General features: G+C 39.7%; 1 protein-coding gene across 1 annotated transcript in view; it reads right to left on the minus strand.

Annotated features, from left to right (window-relative positions):
• march4l (membrane-associated ring finger (C3HC4) 4, like) overlaps positions 1–14827 on the minus strand; it is a 38377-nt gene extending 23550 nt beyond the window's left edge. The window contains exon 1 of the mRNA XM_043240150.1: positions 12434–14827. Coding sequence (XP_043096085.1) covers positions 12434–12880 — 447 coding nt within the window. The 5' untranslated portion in view covers positions 12881–14827. The remainder of the gene's footprint in view (positions 1–12433) is intronic.
• Between the last annotated feature and the right edge of the window lie 4432 nt (positions 14828–19259).

The raw sequence follows: 19259 nt of genomic DNA on the forward strand, positions 1-19259 counted from the left end.
TATCATGTGTTATTATGGATTATGGTCTCGTATTTTGGTCGGCAGCAATGGTTTTAAGTTAAAATCATCTTAATAATAGATTTGTTTCTTAAAAACTTTTCCCTTTGAAATATGTTAATTGATGGACTGGAGTAATGTGGCACCATTCAAAGCGATAGATCTATTGGTGAGCAAGTGATGCAATGCTAGATATACATGAAGAAACAAACTCTTTAGATTGGCCTGCGGGGGTAAGCGTTTTCAACTAAATTTCATTTTTGGGTGAACAAGTTAAAATGAAAGTGTTTTTGTAAATATCTGATTCTTTGCCAGCTTTCTGGCCCCTGCAAGAAACTTGCTGAAGAGCTTGTGAGCATGAGGTGATATCAGTATGTCTGCAGACCTCTTTATAAAAACCAGACTGTTTTCCAGTCTAGACCTGGGCCAGACTATTCAAGGCTAGTGTAAATGTAAAAAGGACCTGATCAAAACATTAGTGTCTTTGCATTCTCCCAGATTGACCTCTGTCACTTTTAAGTGCAAAGTGTTTCAAAGTGCATTTTGAAGTCTGTTTAGTTTACAGAAACGAAATGAAACACAGCGAAAGTTTTCTGTACTTTCAGCCCTGAATACATTGCATTCATAAAATAAATAAATACATAAAATACTGATTAGTTGAATAGATTTTTATCATTTCTTGCTGTTTGATTATTTTCGCCATAGCAGTGAATTGCTCACACCTCAAGATGGTTTTTGTCAGTGGATCTTGTTTCAGCACCCAGATACAGTATAACATTAAAAAAGTGCTGACGCAACACAAAAACAGCCGGATAAGCCAAAGTCTATAGGCTGACAAAATTTTGGATTCTGACATAGTCACATGATTTTTGATGTTAACATGTCAGCTGATGAAACTTTTTATTTAGCCATTGCGCCTATAGCATTGCTATTGCTGTTTTCACTGCTGTCTGCATCAGAACAGACCTACAAGCCATTTCTGGGTTTCTAATCCACTGGTTTCAGGTTATCATTCATTAATATTTCTGCATAATCTGGTTGATTTAATTACTCCCTCTGACAACTGATGCAAATTTGAAATGTTCATCTATTCTTAATCTTCTGTACAGGCGCAAAATGGCTCATAACACACACGTTCATGCCCACACATGCTCACACATTCACTCACACATCAGTTCCCTGCTCATGCTGTAACACCTACCGAAACTCAGTGTGGTGAATGATCCAGGTATAATCTGACAAGAAAACTACCGAAAGCAAAAAGCAGAGCTACAGCACAGGCCAACTACACACCTTTTGAACTCATTGTACCATGTCGTCATGCACTTTCATCATCAGAAAAATGCATTTGCCACATTTCAAGGTCAAAATCAATATTTGCTTAATATTAATTTATTTAATATTAATAACTGATGTGAAATATCTAGTGCGTGGGCTCAAGGACGTATCATTTTTAATCATTTATTTTGGCATTAGTAAAATGTCAATATAAATGAAATCTTTAAAAAGTACTTAAGAACATATTTGATGCATTGTTTATGTTCATAAGTGCGTATGCGCTGTTATGCTCTCTGAAGTACTATGGGGAGAAGAGTGTTTGAGAAAATTGTGTTATTCTTGTTTTCTTTGAGCAAAAAAAGGATTCTCGTAGCGTCGCATAACTGAAGTTGAGCTACTGATGTCACATGGACTGTTTTACTGATATAGTTCATTTGTGTTGCTGTCTATGGAGGCTGTCTATGGAGGGTCTATGGAGGGTCAGTCAGCAGTTTCCCATCATGCTTTTGGTCAAGCAGTCGAGCGCAGTTGCTCTCCACCAACTGTGCTGACCAAAAGCATGATGGGAAACCACTGACTGACAACACAGATTCATGCTCATTGCTTCAGACAACCGTGATGCTGCGTTTTTATCTAAACTGTTTTATTTTTTAATCTGATTTCATGCAATTATGCATTTAAATTATGCATGCGTATTTCCGAACACTATGACAGTGCAAGCTCTGTGTGAGGTATGTAATTGTTGTAATATTTATATAAAAAAACAAAATACATTTGCTGAAAGCACAGGCTCTATTTAGTTATTTTTATTCATAAACATTAACATCCTCTTATGTTTAAAACCTTTAAGGGGTCTAAAATAAAGAAAATACACTATTTTCATTATTTTTGTTACTCCAGATAAGAGAATTGTTATCTCGATTCCCATGGAAAAAGAATCGTGCAGCCCTAGTTCATAGACACAAAGACAAAAGAGCATTTTAAGGTCAAAAACCTGACAAATGTCTTGAAATACATGTATGCTAACCATAGAACAACCACAGTATGAGTGACAAAGGGAACATTTAATCGGACAAGCAATGATCAATAAATCAGTTTTATTTATATAGTGCTTTTAACAATACATATTGTATCAAAGCACTGAACATGATATCAAAAAAGTTAAGCTATATTTAAAGCATATGTATTTATCACTACATTAACATCAATAAATCAGAATCATTTACTCTGTAGAATAAAAGGCTAGTGTGTTTCCACATCCTCTCCTTTTCAAGGTTCCACCTCTCACCTCGTCTCTGTCAGCCCTCGCTATCTCTGACATATTGGCAACGTGTGAACATTTAAACTCCAAATTCTGTAATGCATTTCTACCCGTTCAGACGGTCTAGGCACTCTGAGCTATTGCTGCTACTGCCATTAATTTCCTTATGTGTTTTGAAGCTGTTTATACTTCAAGAGTCAAATTTCTTGCTATGCTGAAGCAAGATATGCAGGGGTTAATAAGTGTGTGATGTGTTTCAGGTTTTTTTATGAATCCAACATGATTTGATCATTCACAAATGCAGAAACAATCTGTGTTGGAGAGTAATTAGTTACACGAAATGACATTATGTAATTTAATTACAAAATTAATAACTATAAACAAACATAATCAGTTATTTTAATAAATCCATCCATCTTCTTCTGCTTATCAGAGTCCAGGCAGCAGGCAGCAGTCTTAGAGGGGACCAGGGAGGCATCTAGGAGGCATCTAGAACAGATGCCTGAGCCACCTCAGCTGGCTTCTCTCGATGTGGAGGAGCAGCCGGTCTACTCCGAGCTCCTCCCGAGTGACCTCACCCTATCTCTAAGGGAGCACCCAAGGAGAGGAAACTCATTTCAGCCACCTGTATCAGGGATCTCATCCTTTCGGTCATGGCCCATGTCTCATGACTATAGCTGAGAGTGAAACGTAGATTGACCGGTAAATCGAGCGTTTCATCTTACAGTCTGCCAGTCCAGAGGCACTGACACCAGCCTCAATGCAATGTTGTAAAAGGCGTTTCAGCCAAAACAGCCTCACAAAATCCATAGACTTGAGGTACTCAAGGTGAATCTCATCCACTCTCGGTGCCTTGCCACTGAGGAGCCTCTGAACTACCTTGGCTTCAGCCCGGGTGATGGTGGAGTCCACCTCCATATCTGTCACTAGCATAGCCCACGTGAGCGTTGAAATCCCCCAGCAGAACGACAGGTCCTCTCCCAGGACTGCCATCTTACCGTGGTGGAGGAGTTTAAATGCTTGAATGATCTCAGAAGCTATATTTTCAGGGGCCATATGCCAACAGGCTACATGCCCCTGGTAGGGTCTCCGTAGGCAAATAGGTCCTAGGTGACAGGCCAGACAAAGAATGGTCTAAAAACCCTTTGTGAAAAAAAAAACTGTGACGCTGAGCCAGGTAAGACTCCTCTCATGCGAGTGCCTGGTGGCTGAGTCTTACCCCACGAGGCTCAAACTGAATGAGTGATGTGGGGCCGATCTCCCTTGGGCCCACCACCTGCAGGAGGGACAATAAGGAGCGGGTGCAGTGTGGTTTGGGCAGTGGCCGAGAGCTACCCAGTCCTCGGATGCAGAATTTGGCTGCTGGACTCACCACTACTCTGGAATTGCCCGCCATGAGAGGTGGTGGGCTGGTGTGGGCGTACTCAACACGACACAAAAACAATAAACGAGGCATTTGTTGCATGCAATGGAGACATAATCGCTATCATGATTTATACTGTTTTAATGTTTCACGTTGCATTGCGCCTCATACCATGTCTGCATTTGTGATAAGAGAAATGACAAAAAACAAGCACTACTCTACACTGCTCAAAACTCATGTTTGAATAGTCAGTGAAAACCTAGGTACTTACAGGCTGTGAGCCAGAAGTGCCAGACTGTCCTTGCAAAGTTGGAATTGCCTCACTTTATAGAAACAGCCTTTGTGCACAGCCAGGATAGGCTACTCTCCAGGATCATGAAATAGTTCTCCATAAAATATGTTGCACACACTCTAATATTTCGATTGAACTGATCTGGAACAGTGTTGTAAATACAACTTAACCTCTGATTTCTAGTTGTATCCTTATTTGGAGGCCCAAACAGAGCAATTTCACTTTCACAATGAACAGCACAGCATCTCCAGAACATGGCGCCTGCAACAACACTACAGTGTTTGGAAGGTGCTATGAAAATAACACAGTGACATAGAGAATTGGGGGCGTGTTTAAATTAGGTGTTTTAGGAGGAAGTGGACAAGTCATAACTTCTAAAGAATATCTCTTTGGTTTTGAGGTCTTTGTTCTACATCCTTTAACGTTCCAACTGGAATACAGAGACGCTGACACCAAACTCCTTCACGAAAGAAGAAAGCTGTCTTTGCAATTGTGATGACGAGTGCTTATCAGTATCACCTAAACACTGGGTTTTCAAAAGTACTGTATGTGCAATCTTTCATGGCATAGAATCTTTAAAATATGTCCATGAGTTTTACAGCGTTTGTTATTGTGGCGACATTTCTGCAACCCTAAACATGATGTGCCATTGCAGCTGTAAGAATACTACAGATATACATACATTAATTTGTCAGCATATTCTTTATTTCCCCACACATGTGTTCACATATGAGAATCAAATTAGAAATATGTCATATGCATCCAAAGAACACTTTTTAAATGTACAGTGGTCATCAGATTACATACTGTTGTCTGTAACACTGCTGATGTTGTTGCTGAACTCACTGCGTGTGGGTGTATGTTTGTGTCATTCCAGGAAAAGATTACCATTTCTGACTATAAACCTCTGATGAATTCTACAAAACACAAACATTGCTAGTAAGTTGATTAACATATTTATTATAAATTAACAATTTATTACAAATTAATAGCTAGTAAGTCTTATACATATTTTGCAAGTATATGTATATGCATTTTTTAATTACTTTTCCCTCTATTATATAGGACAGAGGAGAGCTGCGAGAAAAATGGAGAGAGGGAGAGGGGAATGAGTTCAGGACACGACCCAGATCAGACTTGATCTCGGGTCCCCATGAGCACCACAGCTCCTTATATCACGAGTGCCCTACACCTGTGCTTCAGCAGTATTTGCATCTTTACATATTCGGCTTAAAGGAATATTCTGCGTGTAGATGGATCAATTTTGGAAGGATTTAAAACCAGAAATGTGAAGCTTGTAATTTTATAGAAGCACTCATTATTTCTTCTGCTGAAACACTGTCATTGTAGATAGATACCGGAACCATATAATTAATCAAATTAACATGCGTACTGTTTATGTCTTTTGACTATGCTTTTGAAATAGTGAGATTCTTTAACATTAACTGCTTCACAGTAACAGAAGTTTCCAAGGGGAATTTTTTCTTTTGGAAAGGAAAAAAGGTTATAATAAAAAGGCTGTAATAATCAACTTTATGAATCATGTATTAATTGAGCAAGACCTGGAATATTAATTTTAAATGTATTAAAAAGAAACTCTTCATGGCCAAGTCTTAGCTATGATAAAATACCAGCCAGATTGATCATTCAAACATTTGGGGTCAGAAATTTTTAGTTTTGAAAGAAGTCTCTTCTGCACTACAACAAAATAGTAATGAATTGAGCAAAAATGTTAACCTTTAAAATAAGTGTGTTCTACATGAATATGCATTAAAATGTAGTTTATTGCTGAGATGCAGCCGAATGTTTTACAATGAAGAAAACAGCTGGATTTTGCTTTAAACGTCACAGTCTTGTGGTTATTGGCCCACTTATCCAACCACTGCTGTGTTTATATGTGTATTGTGTGTTTTGAGTCAAGGCCATTTACGCTGCTGGCTCTGTCACTTCCTCTCTCTCTCTCTCTCTCTCTCTCTCTCTGAGAGGATTAGATTTTCTTACGAGACTCCAGGTTGACAAACACAGTATGAATGTGTGTGTGTCATTTCATCCGTCATGAACAAACTTCAATTAACAGGATTACCATGTTAGGCCTTAATCTCAGCACTAGTCTCTGCTCTAAACAGATTACATTAGCTTTGGGGAAATCTGCGTCTTTGATGCAGTTTAGTTCCACAGTTATGAAACCTGTATCAAATGCGGACGATGCTATTCAGATTCGCTCGACTGATTCATCAGTGATCAAATATCCATACTGCAGAGCATTAAAAACTGAATGCGGCTAATTCCCAGCGTAAAGTCCCTCTGATTTCATTTGACATGCATTATAATGAGTCTAATCCGAGGATGCGGAGATTTTGGAAATGAATGTACATCCATTTGTCGAGTAAATTCTGATTCACTCGATTTGTTCTACACTAATTATACATAATCACTGATGGTTTGGGGTTGTAATGATACGTTGTGCAACAGAGATGTGTGATGGGAGATCAGAGTGCGACTCATCAGAGTGGGGGAAGAGGCCACTTTATCTAATTGTGGTATTAAAGCAGAACTATCAATACAATCTGAATGGCCGATCCTTTATACATGACCCCTAACAGCCCTCGGCGGTGAGCGCAGCCTCAATTTATCGCGCTGGATGTTGGGTCAGCGTTACACAGCAGCCCATTCATGGTAGCAGAAAGACATGAGCCCTCGGTAAGAACCAAGCAGGGTGTTTTGTAATGAGAAGGATGCACTACCTATGCACGACTCTGTGAGTTAAAGATGCACGAAGGGACAGAAAATAAGGAGAGAAACAGGAAAAGAGACAGCAAGCCCAGGCCAGTGTGAGATGGAGAGAAATGAAAGAGAGAATCCTTGTAAACAGCCCTGAGCGGCGATAAAATAAATCGTATTTCCTGTCATTAGCATACTTGAAGGGTGGTGAAAAAGTGAGACGGTGAGAGAGAATTGCAGTTCTCTTGCTTTTTGCATTGGACTGTGTGTAATGTGCTTTCTAAAAGCGTACTGCAATGCAAATTTTAAGTGATTCTTTTTAGCCTAGATCTTTTTCTATTAAACACAGACAGCCTGCTAGAGAAGGATGTAGTGTTGGTAGCTGGTAAAAGTGGCTGCAGTCAAGGATGGACTGGGACTCAAAACAGACAGAGATGTTTACCGGCACAAAACAACCCCAAATGTATTAGAAATTGCTTGCATATAATACAAATCTTTCTTTTGTATTACAGTGTCCTCCAAAAGTTTCGAAACACCCAAGGCAAAGTAGGGGTTTGGAAACAAATGACTAAGCACTGTTAAGGAACGATACAAACTTTGAAAAAAATATTAAAAACAAAAAATAATGAATTCAGAATACTGAACATAACTAGAACTATTTATGAAGAGGCCATAAACTGTATGCTGTAAGTATAGTATATAGTATTAGTTGTAGTCATCAACTCAATTGGACGAGCGACATTCCAATGCTGGTAAACAACACAATCTAAGACTTTTCACAATAATTCTATAACATCACTTTGGGATGGGGATGTACAGCTTATTTTAAAGTTGCTCAAAACCACTTACAATTCATTCAGGAAAAAATCGAGCAGCTGTTAAAATTATTCAGTCATTTTAAGAGCAAATCATTGAAACATTCACTCAATCAAGTCATTTAAAAACATGATTCGTTCATGCAGAAAGCACAAAGATGTTAAAGGGTACTTGCTGTGGCTTTTAAGCTAGTTTAGCTGGTAGAGCACAAGACCCTCACGTGTGAGAGAAAAAAAAAGGACTCTTTCCCTCGTTTTAGTTAATCTGTCATTATAGGAACCAATTCTTAATTTGTGGCCAAAATATCTTTCCCCTCCACATCATGTGCAGAGAGCAAAGGCAATATTCTGTGGTAATAGAACGTTTCTCCATAATCAGCTTATTTGTTGAAAAACGTTGCAAAGACTAAAGTCTCAAAGTGATTGGCTATTCTTTTTTTAATTAAGGCCCAGCCCTATTTCTACCTCTTAACCTTTCCCCTTTGCTCCATCCCTCTGTTTTGCGGGTTCACATACAACCTATGAGTAAGCAATAAGGTACTCGAAGCAGTGCTGTGTCATAAACAAATCATTAACACAATAAACAACATTACAACTAAAAATATATGTATTTTTGAAGCAAATTATCTCTCAGCATCTGTTTTCCGTCTTTTCATTTCAAAACAGACTGATTCGAGGCATAGCGACAGATTGCAAGCATCTTTACAGCGTAAAGTGATGGACATAGGGACATATATAATCGTACCTGAAACAGAAAGCTAACAGATATCATAATATTCCCTTCTAACATCGGAAACTGCCGTCTTTCACAAAGACATGCACACATATCTAGGCATGAGGAGTGTTTATTAGATGGGGAAGGGCGTGGCCTAAAAATGAAAAACATGCAGCAGGGGTCCCTCATACTTCATTAAATAAATAAAATTTTGCGGAAATACACAATACATGGATCAGTTTTAATGCTGTTTTATTGACTATGGTTGCTGCTCGGTGATACACAGAGCAGTTGGGCGAAGCGTATCGTGCTTTATCATGAATAAAACACAGCTGCTGACCAATCAGAATCAAGGAATGGGGTTTTATAATGACTCGGGTGTGTAGAAAAGTAAGGCATTTCTCACTGTATTTTCCTTATTATGTAGAGTACAGTTGTAACAGAGTACAGTTGTGAAATTAAATATTACTCATGCAAGCTCAGACTGTCATCATCCATGTGAGCGTTTACATCAGCCTTCTTTCTCTACGTTGACAATTTGAAGCATGTTTGGTTTAGTTTTTTGCTAGAGATGTTTATTCTGGTCACATTTTCTGCAGCAAAAGGTAGGCCTACTCATTCTACCCCAATCAGAAAGGAATTATAATTCAAAGATATTTTGATACATTTACTCCAAGAAAAAAAGGTGATACTGTCCAACAAAGTGTTGTGGAGGGAAGTGAATCTAGTTGATATTTAGGCATATTGACTATATTATTGACTATATACGCCAGGTTCATGCTGACTGTTAGCCACCGTTTATATCTTTATATACACATATATACAGGTCTTATTATCTTATTATGAACGATTCATGATTTCTCTACAACACACATGTAATAAGAACCTTTTTATGGGAATGCCAGAACTATTCCTCCTTTGTAATGATTGTTTAAACCGGTTTTGTCAACTGAGCTGACTGGCCCACTGAGACTAGTCCCGGTGTTCCCTATGGCCAGACCACTCTAGGTGAAGATAAGTAATGAGTTTATTCTGGCACAGACAGTGATTTTCATTTTGGGGTGCCAAGAGGGCACAGCATGGCCACACTATTCTATATTCACTGTTGCTTGTGCATTCAATTCTTTAAAAGGAATTTTAGTCATGCTGACTATGTCAGTTTCTGCTATTTTTCACTACTGGCGTATAATGACACTTTCAAAATGCCGTAAATTACAGCTTTTATATTTCTTCTGGTAACACTGACGTGACCATGTTTCATATGAATGACATATTAATGTGGGTCACACAGATTTCACATCCTCAGCGTTCTGCAGCACCAAATAACTGAAAGGTAAACTCTAAAAAGAGAGAGAGAGAGAGCAAACGGAATAGCAGGAAAGAAAGTGCAAACATTTAGAGGAGGTTGGGTATAGAGTTTTTCACACCTAACCACCCCCACCACCGCATGTTTTATACTATAAATACTCTTTAGATTTCTTTGATTTGGTAAACAACATACTGAGTAGTGATATATATGTCATTTTGGTCTAGTTAAAATGAGCTCAAACTACTTCGGCGGAAAAATACTGGCATTTTCACAGGGCATTTTGTCAATTTCTATTTCTGCAGTATCACACATAAATCTTATTGGTCCAAGATCAAACTAATAATTAAACGTCAAATATGTCCCCGCCCATTGGCTGCTATTAGTATTGTGTTTAAGTTGCCAGAGAGATAAGATTCTTTTGGTTTCAGTGTGTACTGACAAATGACTTATAAAGACACGGAAGAAAGATTTATCCAAGTACAAAGCCAAAGGAGCCACATTCCCACTTCATACAGTTTAACAATGCTACACTAAATTAATGATTTAGTCTGAGTCGTGTCCAATAACGTGGACATGTTGCCCAATTATTCTCTCTGATGAAGGTGAAACGATGTCAAGCAGGGTGGGAAAAAGAGTTATGCTCCCCAAATCACCTCCGGCATCTGTGACCATCCATTTCTTGTTTTCACGCAGATTAAAATAAGACCATAGGAGGTCCAAGGCATTTTTTCTCAGTGGTTTTATGGGCGAGAGAGAGCAAGAGTACAAGTGGAGAAAGAGAAATCTATTATTTCTCTTTCCAAGCATGTAATTTTTCCTGCGTGCGTTGTGTACACAATTGTTCTCGTCCTCCCAGTTGGGTTTGGGAAAACAGGAGACCTTCCTTATCTACGGCTCGGGGTTCTGAAAGTGAAAGAAAAAGAAGAGGCAGCTGGAGAAAGTGGAAGCATACAGTGGAGAGGAGAGTGAGAAAGAGAGGGAGTGTGTGTCTGGATCTGAGACATATACACAGCTCAGTCAGAGCGAAGAGAATCTCCTCAGTCCCATCTGCTCTCTACACAGCTCTCATTACACTCACAGGCCCATCCATCAGCCCGCAGCCACACAACTCTGCCACAGCCCACATTAATGGAAAGAGGAAAGAGAAAGAGACTTGGGGAAAGTGAAAAGGAGAGAGACAGGAAACGACAGAGAGAGAGAGAGAGAGAGAATGATAAGACGTGGGGGAGAGAAAGAGAAAATAAAACAATTTCACATGCATTTACAGGCTGATTTGGCCCGTGAAGAGGACAGAGCGATAAACTCTGATGCTAAAAACGCGAAACTATACAGATGAAACAAGGCCAAACGACAAGCCGGTCAACAAGGGCGTCCGTACGCCAGTCATATAATGTTCTGCTCAATCTTTGATCAATGTTTTGTGTTCAAACCCTTGACCTTTGAGTCATGTGGTGCATTCCATTAGAACAAATCACCTAGCTGTGGATAAATGCCACTGTCGTTAAACCACTGGGGCAGAGTAACAGTTAGATTTATGGGACAAATCACTTCAGGAACAGCAGCGATGATGTGGAATCTCACTGGCGGTATCCAGACACATTTCCATAACAAAATATCAAGTGTAATGGGAAGGAATTCATTGCTCGAACAGAGATCTTTTCATTTTTCCCATTACTTTTGCAAACTGCCCCTTAGGTGATTATATGTATGAAGTCAGATTGTTATTTCTTTTCTTTTTTCTCGAATGAATGTATTTTTGAAAATGTGAGTGCTTTTTATTCATTCAGTGAAAGTCAATGGTATCCAACGTTTTGAGTTTTATGACTGAACAAAAATTGTTCTTTGAAATATAAGTCATAATAAGTAATACAGATTTAGAACATCGTGAGATTAAGACCAGCATGAGATAAATAAATATGGAATCTTTGCTATTGGGATGAACTGCCACTTTACCTACAGTTTCAACTAGTGTCCACTAAGAAAGTATCCAAATGATTTGCATTACATTCTCTTATGCTTTAAAATGTACTTGTGCTATCTTTTTTCTAAATAAATGCCGCTGATTGCATTACGTAATCTAGTCACACGACAAGTGTTTCTTTGTCTTTGCCGTTTAAAAGCGAAATGTTCCTTAAAAAGCTCTCGCTTTCTGTTTTTAAAATAAATGCCGCTTCATGTTCATACATTTTTAAGTCTGTTTTAAGTCATATTTTAAGCAATTTTGAATATCAACCTTTTTTGTGCAAAGTGCACTTCTATCTTTAAATATGTGGCTCTTGTTTTGACATTTCATCAAGCGATGCAATGCCAGACATGCATTTCATCTTAAGTGTCCAAATACTTTTTGAGTCCCCTTGTATATGCAGAGACGTTCACGCGGCGCACCTCTCTGTGAAAACGCACAATTATAACAAAATCTTTGTTTTCATCCGTTTAATGTGACACAGTAATTGCTGTCAGGGTTTCAGCTCGAGTTTCTTCATCAGCGATTGCGTTTTTAAGTGCTCTTAAAAGCTCGATGAACTTATCACCGCGGGGTGTCACACTGGCACCACCGGAACCTGGACTTTTTAATTACAGCAAGCGGAGTTGTCAAAGTGTAGCCTATGCCTGTAACAGAGCAACCGGGTGCAATAAACATTGGGCACGCGCGAAAAGTGCATCCGCGTGTGGACTCCATACCTGTTCAGGGCCCTGAAAACAGATCCGACACAAAGGAGTCCTGACTCCACTGTCCGTGCAGCTGTTCAGAGATAACCTCTCGTCCAGCTTCTCCTTAGAGCAATCCTCGGATGAGCTGCAGCAGTCCAGGGTCCTCGGCGAATCCACGCCGCTGTGAGTCCAGTCTTCGCTCCCTCGCGTGTCCGCAGCCTCACCCGCTGCTACCGGCTGATAATGTCCGTTGGCTAAAGAGTGGCTCTCCGTGGCGCTGCTCGTCGCATTGCCCTCCGCGTTTAGTTCGTTCATGGGTGTGAAGGCGGGTGGCGGTGCCGGTGGCCTGAGTAGGAAAACCTTCAGGTCACTGAACAAGACGCAACAGCGGCCTTTCTGCTTGCCCTGGCGGCGCAGCATCGGTCTGCGATTCAACAATCCCCAACACCATACAATGACACCGATAGCCAACAACATGTGCCCGTCTTATGAATAATGGAAAGGCGGTCTATGTTTTTAAACGGCCTATAATGCTAAGGCTATCTGTTACTGGACTCCAGCAGGTCACATAACAGAACTTACTGTTTGGTTTCCAGCGAGGAAAAGACACCTGTGAGCGAAGCCGCTTTCTGCTCGCCTCACTCCGCCGACCGTTTGGACACGGAGACGGTGTTTATTTTCAACTTACTGTTCTGAGAGCTACGCGGTCGCGCCGGGGTTCCCATTGAGAAGCTGACGATCGTACACATGCACATGTAGGCTAATAGTAGCTGTCAAAAGTGGTAACCCTTTAGTAACCCCGTTCGTCACCCAATGCTGAATCCGAAGTAGTTAATTATAAGCACGTTTTAGGTTACCTGACCAAACATTAACCACTCAGGGCGTTAACAACAGCTGACCTTATTCTGACAAACGCTCCAATCGGGCTCGGATTTTGAATGGGAAATATCGGGGATTCCCGCGAACAGCTTCTGACAAAGGAGCTCCCACCCCGAGGTGCTCTTCTCGCCGGCGGCATCTATTCGTCAAAAGCAGGAAAACACAAACGCTGGCTATTCGTCAGCAGAGCCAAAACAGACGGCAGCCTCGGTTTGTCTAATAAAGAAACAAATCGAAGTCTGCGACGCACAGCAGCCTACACGATCTCTGTTCTCGTTCGCACCGTCCTCGCTTATTAGCCATCACCCAAAAGCGACTACCGCGTAATGGTGTTAACGCGAACGCAAAGTGTGCCGCGCGAAACCAAATCCTGCCCCGATCTTGCCAATTATCCAGCAATCGTCCTTGGCGTTCATCTCGCGTTTCAGTCCCGACCGCTCACGAACGAGTCCCCCTCCGAAAAGATACGAGGTGCCAGCGTTTTGTTTAGCGCAGGCTGCCTGTCTCCTTAAACACCCAGCCCTCGTCGCAGAAATCCCGAGGCAGTTTATCTCGCTGTCCCGCGTAATGTCAGACGTGTCTTTCGAAAAACCAGTCCAGAGAAGAATCAGCTTCGCTTTCGACGACGAGCAAATTTTTTTAATTTTTTTGCTGCTCACGGTCCGTCGTTTTGTCACATCTAGCGCCTTTCCTTTGAATCAGATCTCTGAAGCGTCTCCTGCGCGGTAATCCGAAGCGTCGCCGCTCGACAGGCGTTGTGCGGATCTGTCTAACACGAGTTGTTACGATGAAGATCGTCAGTAAAGCCGGAGGATGCTCGCTCTCGCTGCGGCTTCAGCACCATGTTGCCTGGGACAGCTCCCAGGCGCGGGCCCGTCTCCCTCCGAGAGAGTGATGCAAGCAAATCACGTCCTTACTATTTGCGCTGCGTAATAAATAAAGAGCTCGCTTCGGTCCGCCCGGGAATCCAGCGGGGTTCAAAATCCAGCTTTTCAAACGCGAAGTTTTTCTAACGCGAACCTGAGGAGATCTTGCGGTCTGCGGGAGCCACAGACGGATCTGGTTTCGGCTCTCGTCGTGTGAGACCTGCTCACAAGCATGTGTTTCTAGGTCAGTGTTACCAGCGTCGCTCTCCTCGCCTCCTCTGAGACGATAAACCCGATGAACTCCACCGCAGAAGATATCAAGTAAACTTTTAAGTCCACGTGCAGAAATTTCCACTGTAGGAATCAGTCTTTGGGATGATTGGGTCCGATTGCAGCTTCAGACGTTTTTCATCTGATTCAAAGGCTTTTGTTGAACAATACTAAATAATACTACCATAGTATTAGACCATTTTAGTTACTTGATATAGTTGTTACTGCACGGTTTCCTATAAGCTATTAAATTCTGTTACAGTAAAACACACCGATAATGATGCAGGTGGCGTAACAGATGGCCACACGATGACTTAAAGTCCATCAAAATTTGTCTTTCCGGCAACTGTGATGACAACATAAAGACAAAACTCACACACACAGAAACAAACACCATCGGGATTTACACTGGGATGCGCTAATTAAAAAATATACACATATACATACAGTGCGTAAAGTCTAACAATATTTGAATCTAAAACAAGGCCTATACGTAAATGGATTATTTGTTTGATATCTCTCGAAAGTCCAGAAAAGGAGTGATAAGGAAATATTTTTGCCATCCACGTCGTGCCATTTGGTCTCGTTTTAGTGCATTTGCTTTTAGTCGAAACCGTGAACCCGTTTTTAAATGAATGCTGAAAAATGAATGAGAATGGCAAAAATATAACAATGCGTAAATGTTTGTGTGTGCACATTTTACAAATCAACAAGAACGCAGAATAAAGTGGCACAGCGATGAAAGCGTGACAAAAACATTTTTTGAAAACACTTGCTTTATTTTTTTATTAATTTTTTTTTTTTTTTTTTTACAATTTATACAGAATATAGTGCAGAATTTAGAAATGAGTATTAGTAACATGAAATACACTCAAAAAGAAAAAAATAAATAATAAAAAAAATTAGATTAATTATATATAGTGTATTCATGTCATATTAATTAATAAGAAATGATGGCCTCCAATCAGATTAAACAACACAAGTGAGGATATTTTACATTAAAATTGTATTTACTGCTTTTTGCCTAACCTTTTATTTACTTACCTTCGCCATGTGCTGACTTACTTTTCCCATTAAAATGACAAATTTCTAACATGCACTGAAAGTTTGTCAGACATGTGATTCATCGGGCAATGTCCAGTTCAATTTCAGGTCAACGGTACGATTTTATATTATTAAAACGAATTATGTTACACCGACAAAAGTATATCTGTTATAAATATTATACTGGCCAAATGATAAAATAAAAACTTTCTGTCAAAATAGATTCTACTTATCAAAAAAAAAAAAAAAAAGAAGAAGAGTAAAGATTTTTCCTGTAGGGCAAAGGATTGCCCAAGCAGTGCTAAGTATAAATTCCCCAACAAGTTGAGACAATTGAGGGAAATACACAGAATAGACAGAGACATTTGTCTTGCAGAAACACTAACTGTCCCTGGCAGACTGGCCTGTATCTTTCACTGGCTGTGAGCCATTTCACCCATGATGTGAAGAAGAAATTCAACTTGGAAATCTCAGCGTTTCTTCTATACGTGCCAGGAAAAAAACATTTCTCTTCGTGCTGAAAAAGACAATTTGTTATTTAAACATTTCTTGGCAATTGCCCGCTGGGTTTCAGGAATTTTATTAGTTATTTATCTTAACAAAAGGCAGAGACATTTAAAATAAATTCATAGATTTAAATATCCCACGAGATTTCTGAGCTAACTGGCTTCGGGATACTGCTGGCATTCGTTAACACAGCACTGAAAAAGGGCTTTGAACAGCATTCAGCAAAGTAACTGAAACATGAGCGTGTCATATTTGCAGTACGTAGGATCATTTTGTTGAAGAAATGTTGTTTCACGGCTAATTTGGTTTCGTTTTATTGACCAGTTTAGTTTGCAGTTTAAGTGTAATTGAAACTTGATCCAAAAATCTATGCTCACTCTCGGGTCATCTAAGATTTGGGCTACTTCACGGGAACAGATGTAGAGATATTTAGAAAAGTGATTATTATTATTATGTGATTTCCTGCTAACAAGTTGATTCTCTAGAGTGAACGGGTGCCTTCATTGAGAGTCCAAGCAACTCACAAAATTTCAGAATCAGTTATTTTCAGAATCAATAAAAAGCAAATCCATCAATAATGTGTTTCAACTGTCGTTGTTGTATCCGACCATCCTTCTTTTCACGCTGTTCTCGTCTGAATCAAGAGAGAAATCACAGTTTACAATCAAAAATAGTCCAAAATGTTAAATTTTAATGTGGGAGGTTAATGTAAGATTCTCTTTTTCACCAGAAGACTTGGATTTTGGCAGAAATTTATGTCTTACAAGCATGCAGTTTTACACTTAAGATATTAGACAGGAGTCATGGAGATTGTATTATTGTGATGTTTTCATTCATCTTATTTGGACGCTCATTCTGACGGCATCCACTGCAGAGAAACCACCGGTGAGTAAATCTGTCCCTCATTAAGAAACAAATTCATCTGCGTCTCGGATGACCTAGGGGGCGAGTAAACCTTCAGCGGATTCTGGAAATGATATTATTAATCTTAAAAGCGAAAATCGTGGTCAGAATCCTCTCCCAATATCTAATTAATGTCTTCTCACTGTCTAGGTCACACTCACGTGCACATGCGTAGCAGCTACTATAGCTCTTGCAGATTTGACTGGAATGATGGGTAAAGCCATGGTAATGAATGGCCGGGTGCGTGTTCTATAGGAGGAGCAGCGGTGGCTCACAGGCTCTTCCACACTCCCGTGAAGATAAGCCATGGTGACAGAAGAAGGTAAACCAGGGATAAAGAGCCACGCAAAGCCCAAACCAAGGCTAAGAGAGCCAGTCATGTGTGAACCGACGGCTCAGTTTTGACTGTTGTTAGCAGAGTGAGAAGTTCACAGAAGATTGATAAAGAGTGAGAGCCATTTATGACTGAATGGAGAACAGTGTGATGAACGCGATGCGCAAAGCAGTCATTCCCGCTTTTCTGATAACCAGCCCGCATCTTTGTTCAGTAAACCACCTTTCGCATAAAAGTCTGGGTTTAATACATCCCAGCAGCGGGTAAAATGTGGACAAGCACCCAACTTCCTGGACAGTAACCAAACTGCTGGGTCAAAACAACTCAACGGCTGGGCTTGTCCATATTTTACCCAGCGCTGGGTCGTATTTAACCCCATATCAGTGTACTTTAAAAACAAACAGCTACAATTTAGCTGTTATAGCACATCATTTATGAAAACAACTGATGTTTGCAGATTATAAAATGCAACCCATATCAAAAAAATGCAATAACTTACAAATAGCTCTTATATTGAGTGAAATGTCGTTGTTATCATTATTATTATATAATTAAAGGGTCTTAATATTCAGCAAATCCTATTAGTTTAAATTTGCCTGACGTTATCAAATAACAGGTTTGAATTTAGCTGAATAATCACGTTTTACTAAAGAGCTGTTCAAAGTGAAATTATGATTATAACTGAATTTATCGTTTCCTAATTCCTAATTACGGCAAAATCAACGCTGTTTATTGCTGGTGTTGTCATTTATGCATGTCGTGAACTACAAAAAATGATAAATAAGGAAAAATAGCAGCAGCGACTACATTATTTTTAATATTCAAACAAGAAACAAAAAGCTTAACCTCAAAACTTAACCTCTAAAGGAACAAATCTTAAAAAAAGAAAACAATTGTAAGATTATAAGAATTAAATAAATGTGTCGAGGAGTCATTTAGTGAGATCTATACTAGTAGTACCTTTTAAACAGTTTTTAGGTACAAAGGGAAGGCCATGCTGATATTTATAACATTGAAGGAGTTTGTGTTAAAGCAACCGCAAACACTCACAGACATTTTCTACCTTGGCTAATCAGCAACGAGACAAGTGTGACTCTGAAACAATAAAGACATATAGGCTTTAGTGCTTGCAGCTCTGGAGAGTATCCCAGCTCGTATGTAAAGAGGCACCCAGCTGTGAGCACTGATGTGCAGACAGGTTTCTTTGACAAGCTGAGCTGTGAAGAAGAGAGAAGCATTCAGCTGGAAAAGGTATTTTGAAGGAGGATTATCTCAGATCTAACCGACGAGCTGCTCTGCACTCATACATGTCTACTGAATATTCGAGCGCAAACGTACTGTATGTACACACTGGCACATGTATACACAAACACACACGCTTAGAAAGATACAAAAGAGGTCAGGTCTCTGGGTTTAACGGTCTGTGCGGCTCAGGAACTGTTGGCTGATGGGTTTTTTTTTCTCTGAAGTCTTATAGGAAAAAGCTTAAGTTCAGTCGTGTGACTGACAGATTCTTAGAGTTCTGTAGAAATGGCGCTCTCTTTCAGCTTAAAGAAACACACTTTTCTAAGAAGTGACAAATGGATCTGTGTGTAGTCGGCTCTTTGCAGAATCAGAAATCAGACCAGAGTGATGCTTAGCATCACGGTTTAGTATTAAAAACAGCTGGCTTCATTTTAAGAATGTTTTGCTTAAGTAGCAAGATGCATGATAAGAAATTGATCGCGTTTACTTACAAATCAGGTCTGTTTAAATACTCGAGCTAATTTAATATTAAACCAAGATATGGGATAGATGTTCTTCTGAACTATAAAAAAGGATGGTCGGGAAAAGGTAATAATTTAACGCAAACAGATGCATTTATATTTTTGGGTTTTGATCTTACGGTCTTCGAAAAACATGACCTTAAAAATTGTCCTAAATGACGTTATTTCGTTATTTCATTAAATGCGTAACGGATTCAGTCAATAAATTCATCAAGGTATCTACAAATTCAATTAGTAGCGCAACTATTTCATCTATTTATCAAAATAAAGATGTCTGGGAGTTTTTT

This window comes from Puntigrus tetrazona, chromosome 1 (assembly GCF_018831695.1).
Source record: "Puntigrus tetrazona isolate hp1 chromosome 1, ASM1883169v1, whole genome shotgun sequence".
In the NCBI taxonomy this organism is placed as follows: Eukaryota; Metazoa; Chordata; class Actinopteri; order Cypriniformes; family Cyprinidae; genus Puntigrus; species Puntigrus tetrazona.